The sequence below is a fragment of the Drosophila innubila genome, assembly GCF_004354385.1.
Source record: "Drosophila innubila isolate TH190305 chromosome 2R unlocalized genomic scaffold, UK_Dinn_1.0 1_C_2R, whole genome shotgun sequence".
Taxonomy (NCBI): Eukaryota; Metazoa; Arthropoda; class Insecta; order Diptera; family Drosophilidae; genus Drosophila; species Drosophila innubila.
The window spans coordinates 8,179,280-8,198,890 of NW_022995374.1; the positions used below are offsets into that span (position 1 = coordinate 8,179,280).

General features: G+C 39.8%; 5 protein-coding genes across 5 annotated transcripts; 2 read left to right on the top strand and 3 right to left on the bottom strand.

The window, feature by feature from the left end:
• The first annotated feature begins 1,501 nt into the window (after positions 1-1,501).
• LOC117784786 lies at positions 1,502-6,827 on the top strand. The gene is made up of 8 exons (XM_034622605.1): positions 1,502-2,499; positions 2,639-2,943; positions 2,999-3,157; positions 3,227-3,592; positions 3,653-3,743; positions 4,346-5,157; positions 5,213-5,580; positions 5,640-6,827. Exons 1-8 carry the CDS (start codon positions 1,599-1,601, stop codon positions 6,514-6,516), a joined length of 3,879 nt encoding a protein of 1,292 aa, XP_034478496.1. The 5' UTR covers positions 1,502-1,598; the 3' UTR covers positions 6,517-6,827.
• LOC117784787 (nischarin) lies at positions 6,603-11,830 on the bottom strand. Its single transcript, XM_034622606.1, has 5 exons — positions 11,589-11,830; positions 11,411-11,527; positions 11,106-11,339; positions 9,147-10,005; positions 6,603-7,191 (listed from the first exon to the last, which is right to left on the bottom strand). Exons 1-5 carry the CDS (start codon positions 11,682-11,684, stop codon positions 7,046-7,048), a joined length of 1,452 nt encoding a protein of 483 aa, XP_034478497.1. The 5' UTR covers positions 11,685-11,830; the 3' UTR covers positions 6,603-7,045.
• LOC117784789 (ankyrin repeat and LEM domain-containing protein 1) lies at positions 10,133-11,079 on the bottom strand. The gene has a single exon (XM_034622608.1). The coding sequence runs from the start codon at positions 11,001-11,003 to the stop codon at positions 10,263-10,265; it is 741 nt and encodes a 246-aa protein (XP_034478499.1). The 5' UTR covers positions 11,004-11,079; the 3' UTR covers positions 10,133-10,262.
• Positions 11,831-12,220: 390 nt separating the features above from the next.
• LOC117785326 (Golgi pH regulator) lies at positions 12,221-14,155 on the top strand. The gene is made up of 7 exons (XM_034623279.1): positions 12,221-12,262; positions 12,326-12,596; positions 12,664-12,889; positions 12,955-13,139; positions 13,191-13,372; positions 13,428-13,613; positions 13,663-14,155. The coding sequence occupies exons 1-7, from the start codon at positions 12,221-12,223 to the stop codon at positions 13,936-13,938; spliced, it is 1,368 nt and encodes a 455-aa protein (XP_034479170.1). The 3' UTR covers positions 13,939-14,155.
• A 4,802-nt stretch (positions 14,156-18,957) lies between these two features.
• Positions 18,958-19,611, bottom strand: LOC117784649. The gene has a single exon (XM_034622447.1). It carries the CDS (start codon positions 19,602-19,604, stop codon positions 18,963-18,965), a length of 642 nt encoding a protein of 213 aa, XP_034478338.1. The 5' UTR covers positions 19,605-19,611; the 3' UTR covers positions 18,958-18,962.

Genomic DNA, 19,611 nt, shown 5'->3' on the forward strand with positions numbered 1-19,611 from the left:
ACAATCGTTGTACACTGTAAACATTCTAAAGTCAACAAATGGCCCAAAGACTGCCATCCGTCAGCCAAAGGTGTTTGATTTACACTTCTTTCATGAATTTCCGTACTATTTATATATGTATATGTATGCACGAATGTGGTACATATGTATGTACACCACAATTTCAATTTAAAAATTGATCGTAAATTTAGTTGTATACCTGTAGCATCGAGATACAAGCTTTAAGCTTACTTGGGGTCACTTTTATTTGAATTTATAATATGTGACACTTTAGTAAATTTATAACGATTTGTTATCTTTACAATTCATATACAAAAATTTCTTGGAAATTCGCTTTGAAAAATTTTATTTTAATAGACAATCTTAAATGTATCTTAAAAATATAAAATTCAAAAAGTTTGCAAAAGAGACGACGAGGGCCGCATTCGAACCGTGGCTTTCTTGTTGCATTCAAGCACACAGTCACATGCTGCACCACTACGCCATCGACTTTGTGTACGTTACGATCGTTGTACACTGTAAACATTCTAAAGTCAACAAATGGCCCAAAGACTGCCATCCGTCAGCCAAAGGTGTTTGATTTACACTTCTTTCATGAATTTCCGTACTATTTATATATGTATATGTATGCACGAATGTGGTACATATGTATGTACACTACAATTTCAATTTAAAATTGATCGTAAATTTAGTTGTATACCTGTAGCATCGAGATACAAGCTTTAAGCTTACTTGGGGTCACTTTTATTTGAATTTATAATATGTGACACTTTAGTAAATTTATAACGATTTGTTATCTTTACAATTCATATACAAAATTTCTTGGAAATTCGCTTTGAAAAATTTTATTTTAATAGACAATCTTAAATGTATCTTAAAATATAAAATTCAAAAGTTTGCAAAAGAGACGACGAGGGCCGCATTCAGACCGTGGCTTTCTTGTTGCATTCAAGCACACAGTCACATGCTGCACCACTACGCCATCGACTTTGTGTACGTTATAATCGTTGTACACTGTAAACATTCTAAAGTCAACAAATGGCCCAAAGACTGCCATCCGTCAGCCAAAGGCTACCACCCTGCAAAATTTTCCGATCTGGCAGCATGTACCATTTTAATCAATTTGCAAAAGAAGGTGCACCTAAGTTAATTCACCTTTTTTTTTTTCTTAATATTAAAGACAGAATTTTTTAAATTTTTGCAGAATTTTTGGTAGAATTTTGTCGATTTTTTATAACAATTTTTTTAAAATTATATTTGTAACTTCACTCCCCTTGAGGTGACGAACTTAAGACCTTAATTAAAATGTTTTCCTTAAATTTATCTAATTTCGAATTTTAAATTTTCATTAAATTATGAATTTATTGAAATTTGCATTAACATGTATCAGTGTGGTCGCACGCGATCTAATTAATACGGATTCAGTATTTATTAAATACCAAATTCTGGTATATTTTGTAGATTTTGGCCTATGTTGGTCACACTGAGCACGCAGGTACAGCCTCGGCGAAAAAAATAATAAATCGTCAAAAAATATTAAAGTATAATTTTTAATTAAATAATATCGTTGCTTATCATAATCGAGTGCGCGCGGAAAGATGACGCGCGTTACTAGAAGTGATATATCACTCGATATGGAGATATGGGTGGAAGAGCTATCTCCAGCACAGTTGGCTTATTACGAGAAAATTACCAACGAGCACAACGCTGTGAAAAATGCTCTGAAATCGGCCGTGAATGCAAACGAAGGAAAGGAGCTCTTTAATGGCCAAGTGTTTCAGGCCTACTCCTTTAAGGGCAAAGTGCTGCAGGAGTTAAAGGAAGCCACGTTGCCAAAGAAGCCGCCAAAGGCTGTAGATCCGCCGCCTCCGCCTCCCTCTGCCGGTGCCGGCGGCGGCACTGGTCGAGGGCGCGGTCGACCACCTAAAAATGTGTCTAACATTGCATATTTAGAATCATCAGATGAGGGCGACGACGATGTGCCGCTAGCCAAACGGCTAGCTCTGTCCGTTGGCAAAAAGGCGGTAGCTGCAGCCGCGCCCACCGCGACCACACCAAAAGCGGGCAGGAAATCTGCCTTAGCAGCTGCTGCATCTCCGTCCGGCAAGGCATCTCCACAGCCAAAAAGTGGCAAGGGTTCTGGATCCAGTGGCAAATCATTGGGAGGCGAAGCTCCACCTAAAAACTTCCGACCCGCGGAGGTGAATTCAGTAGGTGGTCTGGTCGTGGGCAGCAACGATGATAGCGGTAAGGATGCAAAGGAGTCCAAGGATGGCAAGGATACAAAAATGCAGGGCAAGACATATCCATCGTTGGTGGTGCTGGCCAAGCCATTCCTTAAGATCAAAGACATGGCGGCAACTCGCAGCAAACTCGACTCTAAGGTCAAGCTGGTATTAATGCTGACACCCAACAAGTTCTGTGAGTGGCTGCTCCAAGAGGGACTCCTGCGGGCTCAGCAGCATTGCATTAATCATCGCAACAACGAGATGAAGCTGGGTAAGCTTCACTATAAATTCTTCTTTTGTCTATTCTAATTGTCATGCATCCCAAGTTAAAGTATACTCAGCTAGAATTCATAATATCATTTATTTAATTCAGTAAATTTCAATTTAATCGTCTACATTACTGCTTCTAGGTGTCTATTCGGATATCAGCAAGTTTCCGTATACTGGTGGCTATGTCTGGATTAGCGATTGCTGCCCCTATCGATTTGTCTCAGTGTTTAACAATTCCATATTTGAAGGCGCCCAGCATCCGCCGACATTTCTGCTGAAGCTCATCTATCACTGGGCTTGTCAGACAAGCATTCAGAATGTGGTCCAGTGGGTTAAGGTGGACAGTGTGTACATAAAAGGCATCTACACGTGGCTAAGAGCCATCTGCACCTTGGCAGTTCATCAAAAGTGTAAAAAGCTGGGAGGACCCGGCAAGTTTGTAGAGGTGAAGCCCTTAACTTAATTTTCTCCAGGCTGATTAATAATTAGTGTGATTACAGGTGGGTGTCATCTCGTTGGGCACCACGTCCCAGGATGGGGCACAACGTCAGGTGAAAGTGGAGGTGCTTGGTGTTTACGATTATGCGGATAAGTCTATACGGCTGCGTGCCGTAGAACCCATTACCGATGGCGATCGCAATTACAAGAAGCGTTTTCAGGTATGCAAACTATTTTATTCATAAATTTGATTGAACAAAATTCTATAATGTCTGCATTTCTACTACCAGGCCATTTTGGAACCGCTTTCACGCTGGGTGCACAAGGACAGCACCATTTGCATAGACTTGACTGTGGATAAGATTACGCTCTTTAGCATGGGCTTTAAGAACATTGTGCAAGCTGCGGCCACCGATAACGCAGCGAAGCACAATAACTCGGCGGTAATGGAGTATCTTCGACGCATTGTGCCACGCATGTTCCAGAACACACTGTCCTTGCTCTCGCGCCAAATGATCCAGCAATTCCTCGACGAACTGGTTTGGCGCGAAGCCTTTGGAACGTATGCACTGCAAGCATTTAACAACATCATCATCCACATTGCCGAGCAGACGCGAGTGACCACCAATGAGACCATCACACAGCGCCTGTATCAGGTGAGTATCTACTATATGGTATACATTTATTTATATTATTAATTTATGTCGAATTTTCAGGTCGCAACGAATCCCTTTAAGGACTGGAGCATACTTCCACCAAATTACAAGGAGACACCAGCCAATGCCGCTCCTAAACGCCTCAAGAAACGTTAGTAAAGCATCACTAGTTAATATGTAGGCCGTGATTAGTCTTAATAGTCTAATTTTATGATAGGACAGCATCTGCTGTAAGAAATGCCAAACCTGAATTATATTGTAATGCCTGCACGTTTTGTCACTCCAGGAAGAAATGTATTTTTTTTAACGTCTTTTACCAATATTCACGTCAAATTGTTTACGTTTTTTTTATTATTTTAATGAGTCATCATTTTAAAAACTGAGTTACATATAATTTAAATTTTGGCATTCTTCAAATGTGTTAACTTGTTCTAAAAGAAATACCTCAAATGAAATAAAACAGATGATGAAACTACAACTTTATACAAAAATATGTAAAACTTGTACTTTTTTATTTGCACAAATTATAATTTTTGGAGTGATAAAACGTGAAAGGCATTTTTATAACGTTAGCAACAGATGTAATGGGTCCTAATCTATTCATTGAATGTTGCCCAGTCTATAGTAGTTAAATACCACGATAGCCATGATAACGTGCGTTGTCATTGATAATATAGATTAATAATCCAAGCAAAGCTTCTTTTTGAAGATCTTATAAAAAACAATCTAAAACATATATATCTTCGTTTTTAGCCATTAATGATTCGGACTATTTGAGTGCAAACAAGGAATATGGTAAAGTGAAGAAGGAAAAGGAACGAGAAAAGGATATTCTGCCCGCTGGCAGCAAAAGGCGAAGTACTATCAGCACGCCTCCACCACCTGGACCTAAAAGTGCAAAGGCAAGCTCAAGCAAGTTGATTACCAAAACTGCATCCTCGAAGACGATCACGTCCGTTGTACCGACGACCAAGGCACAGATCAAGAAAACTAAAGAGACTAAGGAGGAGAAGATTCCCGTTGTTATCAAGAAAGAAGAAGATGAGCTCAAGGGTCTAGAAGAACTCTACTATGGAATAAGCGATGGTACCGAAGAATTCTACGAGCATTTTCCATACAGCTCTCCACGTGCAAATCCCGCAGAGCTAACCAGATCAGTGGAGTGCCCAATATGTCTAAGCGGCGATTCTTATGACTCCAATGAAAAGCTTCAAACTCATCTGGTATCGCACATTTCGCCGGAGGGCAAACAGCATCAATTCCAATGTCTGTTCTGCCTGGAAAAGCATGCAACCGAATCAGTGCTGGCCAAGCACAATCAAATCATGCATCCCACCGAAACTAAGACGGATGGCTCTCCATCCTATTATTGCTTGATCTGCCAGCAGCGACACAATTCTCTGCATTTGCTAACCGCTCACTTGCAGAAGGTCCACAGCACATTGGAGCTGCCATACTGGTGTCAGGCGTGCGGATATCGGTCCTCCTCACATCGTGACCTGGTTCGCCATTTCTACGACGATCACAAGAATCAAAACTTCTTGCAGTGTCCCTACTGTCTCGATGTGAGTTACATCTAATATATAATCACTTTATCATTTAATCAATGGTTCTTTTTAGATATTTTACTTCACCCACAAGGGGAAAATCAATCAACTGCGGATTGAGCACTATTTTATGCATTTGGACGATCATGTAAATCAGCGGGATCAATCCCTGCGTTGTCAGAAATGCTCGCTGAGCTTCTTGGAGAAAGGAGATCTAAAACAGCACACGGTGTTGCATCATGTCAGCATGACCAAGACGAATAAGCCTGTACGACTGCTGCTCAACAACTCGCTGCTGATTCCGCCCCCTAAGATACGCACTCATCATCGGGAACAGCCTCCATTCACATCCTACAAGCGACCAGTTTTCTTTGCCTTCCTGGAGGGCAAAACCTGTGCCGAGTGCAATACCGATTTTGCCAGTGAGGAAACCCATTACACGTAAGCAAGAGTTAGTTGTTTAACGATATGTGTAACTAATAAACTTACATCTTTTACAGTGGTTGGCTGCACTGCGTCAAGTGCAATTACCAAACGTGTTGCGAACGTGCCCAGTTCCGACATGGCGTTGATTGCAATGGCAATTTTGTGGACGCAATGGAAGTAAACATGCTGCAAGAGATGCACTGCATCTGCGGCTTTGCTACCAGCAATGGCAATAAAATGGCACAGCATTTGGCCAACTGTGGGCTGAGCACCTGCTATCCCAGTCTAGAGGCAGCTAATGAAAATGCCGTCAAGCGTAATATGCTGGATATGTTGGGTCTGGTACGACGCGATGGTGAAACGTCTGGCGAGGGGGCAGAATTGAGCGATGCTGTGGATGCGTCCTTGGATGACAATAATGAATTAATGCAGGTGCCCGAGGATGGTGTGGAGCAACAGCGGCAAGAGGAACTACAGATTCAGCAGCAACATCATCAAATGCCGCCACCAGAGACACATGTTGATATTCAAGCCGGTTCGCAACAGCAGCAAAGTTATATGGAACAGCCATCTGAGACGGAACCACAACCCGATGTACCCCATTTGTCCACGCAGCAGGAGCCTCCCACACCCATACAGTTTGGCGAAATGGAGGCAGCACCTGTGCTGATAGATCCACAGCAAGTACAAGCCGCTGCTGAATATGCTCAGGTGTCTGTAGTCCAACAGCACCAGCAACATCAACAACAGCCATACGGCATGACTGGCTACGGCCAGAGCGCACTCTCAACGGACATTGATATGCCGCTAATTGGGGAGTTGGCCGAACCGAATGCACCACCGACCCCACAGTTTCTCGGTGAAGTGCACACGCCCATGTTCGATGCAGTGGCTGCTGCAGAGCAGCAACATTACCATGCCCAGCAACAACATCATCATCATCCGCAATGATACAAGGCGACGGGGAAGCTGAAACCACGCGATTACCCACAACAGTGGCAGCACTACTAGCATTAAGACCATATTACAAAACGCAATCATATTCATACACATACATTTATTATATTACGAGTATATATATTACACTACGATTTTTGTAGATGAGCATCGAAATATTGCACAATTAATATTGATTGAAATTTGTAGACATTCAAAACATTTATAAGTAACACATAAAAAATCGAGAAAATAAACTGGTAACTGTAAACTAGGTTTGTGCCTATCAATGTTAATCAAATACATGTATCAAATATTAAGATCAATTCCGTAATCTGAATTGCTCAATTTTGGAAGACTGAGAAATGGATATCATTAATTATGGTGGTCCCTCCAAAAGTTTTGAAAGCGTAATACAAATTGGAATTCGGAATAGTTTAGGTAAATTTCTAAAAGACTGAACAAACTGAACGTGAACTACAGCCAATTGATGAATACTTGTTTAGTTTGAAAGGATTATTGGAGGATTCGAATTGTTTCACAGTCATTTCTGTCGTTGTCGTTGCTCTGCTGTCAACAGTGCGGACAACACTAGAGCCATGTCCATCTCCTGTTGTGTTCCGGGCTCGTTGTCCAGTGAGATTTCGGCAGCGCGACCATGGAAACGCGCCAATACCCGTGGGCGATAGTCTGTAAACAAGCAAAGTCATTTTTAAATAAATCGTAATACTAAAATCCAGGGAATCAAACCGAAACAAATATAGGTTTTGGTTTCAGTTTCGGTACGTTCCAAAATAACTATTTCGGTCAAAGGTTCTTTTTGTCATTCGGTTTCGGTATCAGTACCGGTACGTAGCGGTACAGCAAATCAATTTTGAAACATTTTAAATTGTTAAGATGTCGTTTTATAATAAGTGACATCAAAATAAATAGCTTGACCTAGACAAAAAAAAATTTTTATATAACGAGTTTAAAAATCTTTGAATAAATTGAGAGTCAAAATCATGATCAAAATGACTTTCCCCTTGAAAATCGGTTTAGTTTTGATCAAGTTATGACGGTTTGAAGTTGGTCAGACTTCGGAGTTAGTCACTTTACAAGTCAAAATTTTTATCCAATTCTTCATGATTTTTTACAAAAAAATGAAAGGTCTCAGAATCAAGTTTAAAGTATTATTATATACTAATTACGATATAAGGAGTTGATTAAAAGTGAAAACTTGAGATTTAAAATTTTGAATTTTCGAAATATCAAAGGGGGACCCTTAGCATCGAAATCAATATCTAGGAGAATCTGGAGGAAAATATTTTTTTTTTACGAATTTAATAAAATTTAAATGGAGAATAAATAAAAATGCAAAATAATGATTAAAATGACATTCCGCTTCAAAATCGGTTCAGTTTTGATCAAGTTATGACAGTTTGAAGTTGGTCAGACTGCGGATTTAGTTACTGAAAAAATGTCAGGTATGGAAATTTGGATGATAGATGGCTTGGTATCGAAAAATATCAAATTTTCTAGATGATACAAATTTAAATGCAGAATGAAATAAGAGGCCAAATCATGATCAAAATGACATTCCGCTTGAAAATCGGTTTATTTTTGATGAAGTTATGAGAGATCAAAGTTACTGAAAAAATGTCAAGGGGTAAGTATGGAAAATTGGATGACAGATGGCTTAGTATCGAAAAAATATCAAATTTTCTAGATGATAAAAATTTAAATGCAGAATCAATTTAGAAGCCAAATCATAATCAAAATGACATTCCGCTTGAAAATCGGTTTATTTTTGATGAAGTTATGAGAGATCAAAGTTACTGAAAAAATGTCAAGGGGTAAGTATGGAAAATTGGATGACAGATGGCTTAGTATCGAAAAAATATCAAATTTTCTAGATGATAAAAATTTAAATGCAGAATCAATTTATAGGCCAAATCATGGTCAAAATTACATTCCGCTTGAAAATCGGTTTATTTTTGATGAAGTTATGAGAGATCAAAGTTACTGAAAAAATGTCAAGGGGTAAGTATGGAAAATTGGATGACAGATGGCTTAGTATCGAAAAAATATCAAATTTTCTAGATGATAAAAATTTAAATGCAGAATCAATTTAGAAGCCAAATCATAATCAAAATGACATTCCGCTTGAAAATCGGTTTATTTTGATGAAGTTATGAGAGATCAAAGTTACTGAAAAAAAATGTCAAGGGTAAGTATGGAAAATTGGATGACAGATGGCTTAGTATCGAAAAAATATCAAATTTTCTAGATGATAAATATTTAAATGCAGAATCAATTTAGAAGCCAAATCATAATCAAAATGACATTCCGCTTGAAAATCGGTTTATTTTTGATGAAGTTATGAGAGATCAAAGTTACTGAAAAAATGTCAAGGGGTAAGTATGGAAAATTGAACGATAGATGGCTTAGGGTCGAAAAATATCAATTTTTCTAGATGAAAAAAATTTAAATGCAGAATGAATTTAGCGGCCAAATCATGATCAAAATGACATTCCGCTTCCACATCGGTTCAGTCTTGATCAAGTTATGACAGTTTGAAGTTGGTCAACTCTTTGACCACAACCGTACCGGTACAGACGTTTCGGTGTTGGTTTCTGAACAGAGAATTTAGTTAGTACACTTACCGACACTTCCTGCCAGCGGATTACCGGTAAGTCGGAGTGTCTCTAGGAGTGGCAGATTGGCAACAAAATCGACCTCTTTCAAATCATCGATAAGATTGCAACTTAAATCCAAGTTGACCAATGAGAGCAGCTTTCGCAAGCCGCTCAGTGACTTAATCTTGTTTTGTGACAGCTTCAGGGTCACCAGGTTACCCATGGTCAGGTGCCAGTCCACACACTCAGCTATCAAGTTTCCCGACAGCGAAAGCATCTGTAGATGTGGTAGCTCCGCAAGATTTTGAATGTTTCTTATGCGATTCTGTTCAAGAACAAGACGACGTAATTTGGGCGCTGTTCGTACGCTGCCATCGATCTGAGTTAACAGATTGCCAGTCAAGTCCAGTTCGCACAGCTCGTTCCAAGCATCTGTGCTAAGCAACTCATCGTCACCATTAGATCTTGATGCAGAATGCTCTGGTACAATGCTGGGCACATCGCAGTCCTTGTGCAGATTGTCGCACAGCAACACCTGATTGATGTGTGTAATTGTGGTGTTGTGCACACAAATGGTTTGTAGTGTCGGCTTCAGTAGCTCAATGTCCACAATGTTTTCCGTAGACAGTGCTGAGAATTTGAGTGTTTTGAGATTACGGAATGCATTCAAGTTGAAGCTCAATCGATTGGGAATGATATTGCTGCGTCCAATTGGCACATCTACCGTATTGTAGTCCTGTGCAAATGTGGTGTTATCCTTAACTGGAGTCACCACCAGTGCTGCAAGCTGTGTGCAAAAGTCCAGCACATGTGAGAAGTCGTATTTGCCAACTTGCTCGTTGATGGGAGGACAAGGCAAAGCGAGGCGCTCACTGATGGCAAATACCTGAAAAATATTGAAGGTTAATATTTTATTTTCTATTTAAATTCAAAATTAGGATTGGAAATATTACTAAAATTAGATAAGTATAAGTTAGTTGATTGGATGCGTTAATAAAATGGCATTAGTAATATGTAGTAAATAAAGTATTAATTATTCTGATTGTACTAGGCGATTTCACAATAAACATTTTAATTATAGCTCATTGGAATTCCTAATTTGCAACAGTTATAAATTTGATTGTCGAGATCCAAAGGTAGAGATTAACTCTGAACAGATTCAGGGACTTGAGCAGGTTGCAGTTCACGTTCCGCCTTGTTCATATAGACCGACAACAGCATATGGAGTAATGCTATTCCCAAGTGCTTACGCTGCTCGCTTGAGAATTTGTTGCGGGCCAGACCAAAGTAGACGCCCACTCGTCTATTGGTCAAGTGATTCATTCCCAAAGCATCGATCATTGCCGCCTCACGGCTGTGCGCATCATTCGATGTTATGCCATGGAAGCCACGCAGCAATAGGACACCGCGTTTATGTTGCCACAGATGCACAATAAGTGCTAGTTTGGGATCCTTGGCCAACACATGAGGATTTGCCGATTGCAGCAGCTTCTGAGCTTCACGCAAGTGCACATATGGACGTGAGGATTTCCCCTTGCCAACATAGAAAATGGAACGTAGAAAGGTTAACCACACATCCAGACGGTGCATTCTCCTGGCACGTTGCTTCAGTCCATTTGTTATGCGTGGATCCAATAGTAAATAGTTGAAATAAACGCGCTTGCTTTGATCGTGGATGTTGTGCCACCTGCTGTGGCTTTTAACATACTTGGAAAGCTTTTTGATGCCCTTAAAGCTGTGCTCCGACCGAAAAGTGTGCTGAAGTTCTGGAGAGAAGTTTGTTCTGGGCACATGCACCACACCTAGGGAGTACTTAATGCCGCGACTTTGAAGCGGGGAACCACCGCTTATCAGAGTCGGAACTAGGACTAACAATTTGGACATGCTTCGCGGTATAAACGATAAATACGTAAATAAAAATAAAAATAATAAAACTGAACTAAAATATGGAATTGTCAACAAAAAGTATCTAACATATTTGTTTACCTCGAGTGCTGATAAGTTGTACTCTTTTTTGGCACTCAGGAGCGCGTCTCCGCTTTCATTGAATAGCTTGGCCAGATCCTGCAGCAGATAGATAATGTCATATTTGTTGAACTCCAAGAATTCGGCCAACAAACGTGGCAACTCATTGCGAAAATAGATGAGTAACTCTTGCAAATACGTTTCCAGTTGCTCCCGGCGTTGCTCCAGAAATGCGGGCTGCTTGTTGCCCACTAGCTGCAATAATTCATTAACGAAATAATAAGTTCAACATATCATCAGTATTTTAGTTGTTTCAGTGGGCGTACCTTCTTTGGCGGCAGCAGTTTTTTACTGATCGATATCTCCTCTACGAGTTTCTCGTGCAGCTGAGCAAAATCGCGATAGCGTCTCTCCACAAACCATTCGACATTTCCCACGCGAACCTTTTGTTATAAATTTATAGTGTGAATAAGTAACAGTCATTAGCTCATGTCTAATTAATACCTTGATGTCATAGTACGTGATCCCTGCTGAGCTCTCCACGGAATATTTTGGAATCGTCACAGACGCTTCCTCATGCTGGCGATAATAACACGACATTCTAGTTTATGTGTACTTGTCTGTTGCATTTAGAACTTGATTAAGCTAATATCATAATTGAAACACTTAAAAGACAGTCAAACCGAGTCTAAAAATAACAACATATGTCTTTCTACTGTAGTTATTGTTGCTCACTCAGCTGTTCAATTTCTGTTTTTTTGGAGACGTTGCCACCTATCAGAAAAAATATCTCCGTTTTTTTTAAACGTTGCCACAACTTGAAATTCATAATTGCTCTTAAAAAAAAAATGAAATCTTTTTCAAAAAGAAAGACAATTTTAAAAAAAGGTACACAAATAAAGAATACATTTTTTCCGAAATGTACTTATTTTTTTAAGTGCAAAAAATCAAATCAGATCGGAAACTTTTACCGGACTGGCAACACCCAATGTGGGCTTATCGGCGTTATTGTTTATATTGCTTGTTGGCAATTTCAATGCTAGGAACGTTAAGAACAGGATAAAAAACTATCTAAATCTAAGCAATGTCACTGCCCATAACAAGCAAAGTATAAAAACTTGTGAATCAGCTTTAAGATGGCTTTCCTGGGCGACTGTGTAATTGTGTTCGTCTCGCAGGCAAGCGGCTCAAGTTTTGGTTGATGACTAGTATTATTATAATTTTAATTTCTTTTGTTGCAGATGGTGTTCTTTGCCGGTGGTTGGCTGTTTTTTAATAAGCAGCTCTTTAAGCACTATGAGATACGTCACATATCCGTGCAGTTGATCTTCTCGTCAACATTCGCGCTGTCCGTGACAATGTTTGAGCTGATCATATTCGAAATCATTGGTGTACTGGAGTCAAGTTCACGTTATTTCCATTGGCGTCTGGGTCTGACACTGCTATTATTCATGGTGACGGCATTAATACCCATATACATTTGCTACTCGGTGTTACACAGCATTTCCTTCTGTAAGGCGTCGAATTTGCATTTACTTGGTAATTACAAATTAAATAATTCGATGCATATCTATTGCAGTTTCCGATAGATGGGTACGCATTTTGACAACTCTATGCTGGTTTGTCTTTCTGTACGGTCTCTGGCGCATTGGTGAACCCTTTCCGCTGCTGAGTGCCTCACATGGAATCTTCACCATCGAGCAGGGAGTGTCCCGCATAAGTGTTATTGGAGTGACAGCTATGGCCATACTCTCTGGCTTTGGTGCCGTCAACTATCCCTACACCAGCATGACCTATTTTATCAAGTAGTCACAGTCGATAGAACACAGGTGTTGCCTTATCACTGCTAAAATCTGTGTATTTATTGCAGGCCTGTTTCGCGTAATGACATCATCTGCTTTGAGCGTCGTCTGGCGCTGACTGTGGACATGTTAACAGCAAAAAAACGTCGCATTTCCATGGCCGTCTATAATCACAATAAACAGCATCCCACGAAGCCAAGAATTTGGGAAATGCTGACCTCGGCTGTACAACGCACAACTAGCAATGGAGAGGGTGAGTAACCATTTGTTTTTGTTGAATATTTAGTCAACTTTATCTTTGTAGACATCAATCAACTCAAGCTGGAGGTTTATGGCCTAGAAGAGCTGCAACGCTCGGTGTTCCTTGAACTTAGCTCCCTAAAAAATATGGAGGAGCGACAACGCTGGTCGCAAACGCTGCAGGGCAAATACTTTAATGTTCTTGGGCATTTCTTTAGTGTTTATTGCGTGTATAAGATATTTATGGTTTGTTATCTGTACAATAACTGATGCAATTTCTAATGACTTTCTCAATTTTCAGTGTTGCATTAACATAATATTTGATCGGGTTGGCCGCAAGGATCCAGTGACGCGTGGGCTAGAAATTGCAGTACACTGGTGTGGGTTTGATATAGATTTGGCCTTTTGGAATCAGCATATTTCCTTCTTGCTGGTCGGCTGCATTGTGGTCACTTCTATACGTGGTCTGCTGTTGACCCTCACAAAGGTAGGCCATTCCATATTCATGAACATTATTAAATGTGTATTTTCCGCAGTTCTTCTATCGGATATCATCTAGCAAGTCGAGCAACATAATTGTCCTGATATTGGGACAAATTATGGGCATGTATTTCTGCTCATCGGTGCTTCTGATGCGCATGAATATGCCAGCCGAGTATCGAGTAATCATCACGGAAGTGCTTGGTAATTTGCATTTCAACTTCTATCATCGTTGGTTCGATGTCATATTCCTGGTTAGCGCCCTTACTACCATTATAGTATTGTATTTGTCTCGCAAGCCAGTTCGTGTAGATGATACCGATTTACACTAATTTGAGAATGAGAGAGATCATGACAGGGTACGATAAGCTAGACACTATTGATTTAGAATCAATTAAATAGCATAATAAAATTCAAGCTTTAAGTTATAAAGTTAAATATTATATATTAACGCAAGTGTGTTTCTGAATAAGTATCTTATGTTTTACATAGCACAAAAATGAATGGTATGATTACTTAAGTAAATCGTAGTAACAAATTGTTCATCAATATGAATGAATTTTCTTATCTTAATCGTAGGCGGTTTGGTTCCATGATAAAAGCTTTTCAAAATCGTGCCCAGTATTATGAACTTGAATAGCTTTTGATGAAATATTTTGATAGTGAGTCGAAGGCCAAAGCTTTGCTGTCCTGATTATGCTCATTGAGACAGGCTCAAAGTTGAGTTGAGTCCTTTTTTGAGTACGTGTTTCGTCCGTTTCGTTTATGTTCCATTTTCACATGTTCTCATCTGCATAACATTTGACTCAACACGACTCAGTCATTATTTTAGGTTTGCTGTTTAAAATTGTTGGATAACTTGAAGGTTCCCTCAGGATAAGATGTTATGGAACTGTGTGCTAGGGCAATATAACAACCAATACACCTTGGCTGCGATTTTTACATAGTATCTTTGCGTTGTCTTGCAAGCTGACTTAACGATTGACTAAAATACCTGATTCCCATAATTTATTTGACTTTATATTTTTATTCAACTTTATAGTCTACTCTTGGGAGAAGTAAAACAAAAATGACGAATAAAATGCGCATTAAATTTGCAATTTCAATTAAGACTTCTCAAATGAAAATAAAAATTCCCACAGAAATTTTGCAACGCTTAACGATTCGACCCATGTTCATATAGTGTCGGCCTTTTGGGAGCCCGTAACTGTATGGCATACTTATTCCGTTGTGTCCATGAGTAGGAAAATCACCATTAAATCGTTGCTGCAGATAACACTGAGCAAAAAGCATTAAAGTGTCTGGATGAATAAATCATGAAACAAAAATGATTGAAGGGTGTCCAAAACAGAGCTGACACCAACCGACTAATCCCCCCAATTGTCAAGCCTGCAACCCCCTTGATATATCCGACAAAAGCGCATCCATTGCTTACTGGAACGATTTAATCAGCTGTTAATTCGATTAGCTGTTAAACAATACATGAAATGAGCTATTTGATAGAGACGGGGTCGACTAGAGATGAGCACCTAATAAGGTTATAGACAATGGAAAGAGTTAATAGGTAAAGCAAACTTAGTATGTCATAACAGTGTCACATACTACATACATGTTTTATTGTATGATTTTGTAATAATTTCTTTTTACGACACCATCTCTAATATTGTGTGTCGAGGTCATGGAATGCCTGGTGGGATTCATACATCTCATTTGGTTAGTCAGTTGTTCAGTTTACCTTATCGATTTCATCGATTAGTGATTGATAATGTGTTTGGCCTGCTTTTAGGCTGATGTTTTTGTTCCTCTCGCTAACCAGCTTTTGGCCTGGCCATTATGCAAATTTGCAGGCCAATTGATTTGAATTTCATTAACATTACGTATGCGTGCCATACGCTTTGCCATAATTAATGCCGTGCCGCCACAGTCGGCTAATTAGCATAAACTTAATTAATTTCCTTGTTTGCACTTGGGACTCTGCCGCTCAGCTGATTGACAGCTGCAAGTCCATGGCTTAAGTGACACCATGGCGACATCCAAGCTGCGAATCTGAGTCAATTGTTGTCACTCCCCCTGCATACTTACAATCCTACCTTGACACTCAAGAAGTCTGGCACTGGCATATTTAGCATATTTCCTGTACGACATTTGACCTTTGTTGAGCATTCATGGAGTAAACGTGGGCGCGTAAGATTCGCGCCTGGCAGCAACATCGCCGTGTAATGCTCCTGTTATGGTTGCCTTTATCTCTATCTGGCTCCAGGACATGGCAACGGCATTAGCATACGAGTTTAAGAAGGCTGCTCCGATTGCTGTGACGAGCCTGTGACAGCCGTTGGGCCAATTATGCACTCAACTTGGCCAAATTCTGTGTGACCCAGATGAAATGGATACGGAATTTAATTTGAAGCCAGGACAAACTAGAGTTGACTTAAAGCAGCGACAATCTTGAAAGAATATATAACTTTTGTAAAATTGCGAAAAGTTCAAGCAATCCTATACAATAAAAATATTATTATCATCTTTAATATCTATGTTACTTCAGTGAAAATCATAGCGAATGCCAATTAAACAATTGTAGTATACATAATATTATTAAGAGATCAATCAGTTGTTCTGTATCATTCCAGATACAATTTTTGATTACCCATTCTTTGTAGTTTGGTATTCCAGCATTAAACATGCTGATACCTGCTCTAATGAAGCTCGTTGGCTATTCATTAACCTTTAGCTTGGATTTTAGCCTCATTACACCACATCGATTGTTACGCAGAGTCCGTTTACTAATTAAGTTCTCCCCGGGGCGGTGGACCTCATTAGCGTGGTCTACACATAATTACTGAAAGTCCACTAAAAGAAGAGAAAATGAAAGTGAAAATGAAAATGCATTGAAGAAGCAATCAAATGTATTTACAATTATTACACTGATTATATCGAGATGAAAGCCACAAACGCTCAATGACCGCTTTTGAGTTCGTGGTCAATACACAAAGGAATTGAAAATGACCAAAAGCTTACTTTATTACACATCATATAGGAAAGATTACGTCACGTAAGAATTGTAGCAACGCCGATTTTAATATGTAATTGGTCATGGTCTATATCGAGGCTGTTATTTCTGAAACTGTTTAAAACGGAATCCTTACCAGACTGATGAATGCCATTTTGTCTGCTCTGGAACTTTACAAAAACAACTGTGTGTGTGTGTGTGTTTGTGTGTATTTTCAATGCAGATTGCCAATCAAATTATTTGATCTATAAATAATTTAAAAGCGTTGCAGCGATACTTGGGAAGGAGGGGGGTGGCAGATGGACATAGATTGGCATGCTGGCAGGTTACACAGGTCGTATACAGGGTGATTATTTCTGGCAAAGACTACTTGACATGATTGTGTATCAATTGGACACCCTGTATACAGAAATAGCACAGCAATTTTACCTTTTTTGTAGCTCTCACTTTAATATATGACAGGTCGTATAAATACGTATGTACAGATTCCCTGTTGGTCTCAGCTGAACAAACTCATGGTTGTTAATAATGCTGATGATGGTGCTGCTCTTGCTGTGCTCAATTGCTGTGGTGTGGGACAGAGGATTCGATGTCCATGTATTGATGAGAGCTCAATAATTCAATGCAGCTACTTTGGCTACAATCATTAAAGGCAGTAGGCAAAATGAGTACTCATGAATCGAGTGTGCTACTGGGATATGCGAATAACTATATCGAAAGGTCAGTCATAATGTCGTTATGGCCGCTTTTAGGCTCACAAGGACACAGCCGAGTCAAAGCGAGCCAAACGAGCCGAGTATCAGAGGGTTAACCTGAAATGTTACTTGTTGTATATGTAAGAGTATGAGCATGGGTATGAGTATGAGTGTGAGCATGAGTATGAGTACGAGTACGAGTACTCGTATGCTGTGCTATTAAATTTATCGTTGCACGGCATCAGCCCCCCTGTGACACGCCCACAAAAGGGCAGCTGATGTTGTTTATTATGCATGTCGTGATGCTTTAGTCACGCCCCCTACACTGCATTTCTCGTTCTCTCTCTATCTCTCTTTCTCTTACTATTTAACTGTGCCAAGATTATTGCTCTATTTTTCACTTCAATGAATTTTGCGCCGCTTTGCAGCTTGCCAGTGTTTAATACTTGTGGGTGTGAGTGTGAGAGTGTGTTAGTGTGAGAGTGTCATGAAAGTGCCATAAATGTTGATAAGACATGTTTGTCAGACGCCTTTGGAGCACCTGCTCGCCTGATTGTTCAAAGCGATAGAGGGCTGTGATAAAGGGGGTGCATGTGGGTAATGGAAGCTGCAGTCGTTTGCCAATTTGTTTGCCACGATGATAAATGCATTGGCTGGCATTATCCAGATTGTTTTATTACGTTTAAGACGAGCACACACATGTTGGATAGTTTAGGAAACCATAAAACTGAGCAGATTTGTGACTTCCTTAACAATTTGTGAGCTACGCAAGAAGAATTGTTCAGATGTTTAAGAGAGGAAGAGAGAGAGTGAAGAGACTATAGTACATCTTTGAGTATAATGCATTGTAATGGAAGTCGATTGAGTTGTGCGGGTTCAACTCGCTAACAGCTTCTGTCGGCGCTTATTTCTGTCACACTGTAATAGCCATCTGCCGTCCAGTTGGCCATTTGTAACCAACTAGCGACAGCCATTGCGTCTCTGTCTGTTGCTGTCATTGATGGCCTCAATCAAAGCTGTCATATGCAGCGACATGGCCTTTCAACGCCACGCAATGGGGTAGCTGATGAACCACCGTCTCTCTCTCTCTCTCTCCCCAGCCAGTTGACTCTTTTGTCTTTCATTCAGAACGTGTCGCAGAGCCATTGATGCGAAAATTATGCAAATGAAATTGACTTTCGCCTCTGCTGTTGTGTTTATTGTGTGGTTTTTAAATGCCTTCGAGTGCCTGAAAAGCGACAAAATGATTATCTTAGAGATTCTATCAAATTATGAAACTACTTCCATTAACGACGGCTAATCAAAATGATAGCTGGCATCAAGCATATGCTATGAATGTCAAATACACATTGCAAGATGTGTGGACATTGTTGTCCAACCGAGAAGATTGAAGAAGAGAGTATTAAATTGCAGTATTGCAAGCCATTGTTTCCTTAAAATTAAAACGAAATGTCCACAAAATGTCTGCTGCCTTTGCGCACAGCTTAAAGTAGGGACAAAGCTTTTATGTCAACGCGGCGTATGCGTGATGTGCGGTTGACCAACTTTATGTCGCATTTTCGGCAAGTTTTGGTAGGCAAACAATATTTGAGTGTGCACTATATACAATAACGAATTTAAGTTTATATAAAACAGCACCATAAGTAATTTAATTTTAATATTGAAAGAATAAATTCAAATGCTCTCCAAAATTGTGATAATTGCGTAAATTACGCTCGGGCTCCAGTTTAAACAGTTTAAGAATAATCAAGCCGCGAAGACATCGAACAATCGCATTGGTTAAAACAAGCACCTTAAAAATTATAACCATGGCTAGCTCGCAGTAGAGAACAGTTTGATTTCTAGTTGGCTGTTGGTGATAAATTTGCAACACAGTCGTAGATGTGTAGAATATGCTGGCCAACCAACTTATGATGAAAAGCACTAAATAGGGGCCAAAATACGTGAGAAGGCGTTTATCGTATTTCCCTATATTCGCATTATGGACATTATTCTGGTTAGTTGATGTGCCAAAGAAGCTGCAGCGACAACATTGATAAAGCCGGGTCAACATCTGAATCACCACTAGAAGGATATATCCTTGAGTAAATCCATCGAATGGCAGTAGCGATGTATATGTCAGCGAGTACTGCACAGTTGTCATCCAAAATAACCACGTTGACTTCTCCCCATGCAGGACAGGTACAACAGCTGCTGCACTAACCATTGCCCAGAGGTAGCTTACGGCTAAAAGACATCGCAGCATCGTCATCATGACTCGCGAGTATCTCCAACTGTTCACCTGTCGATTAGGCATTTTATTT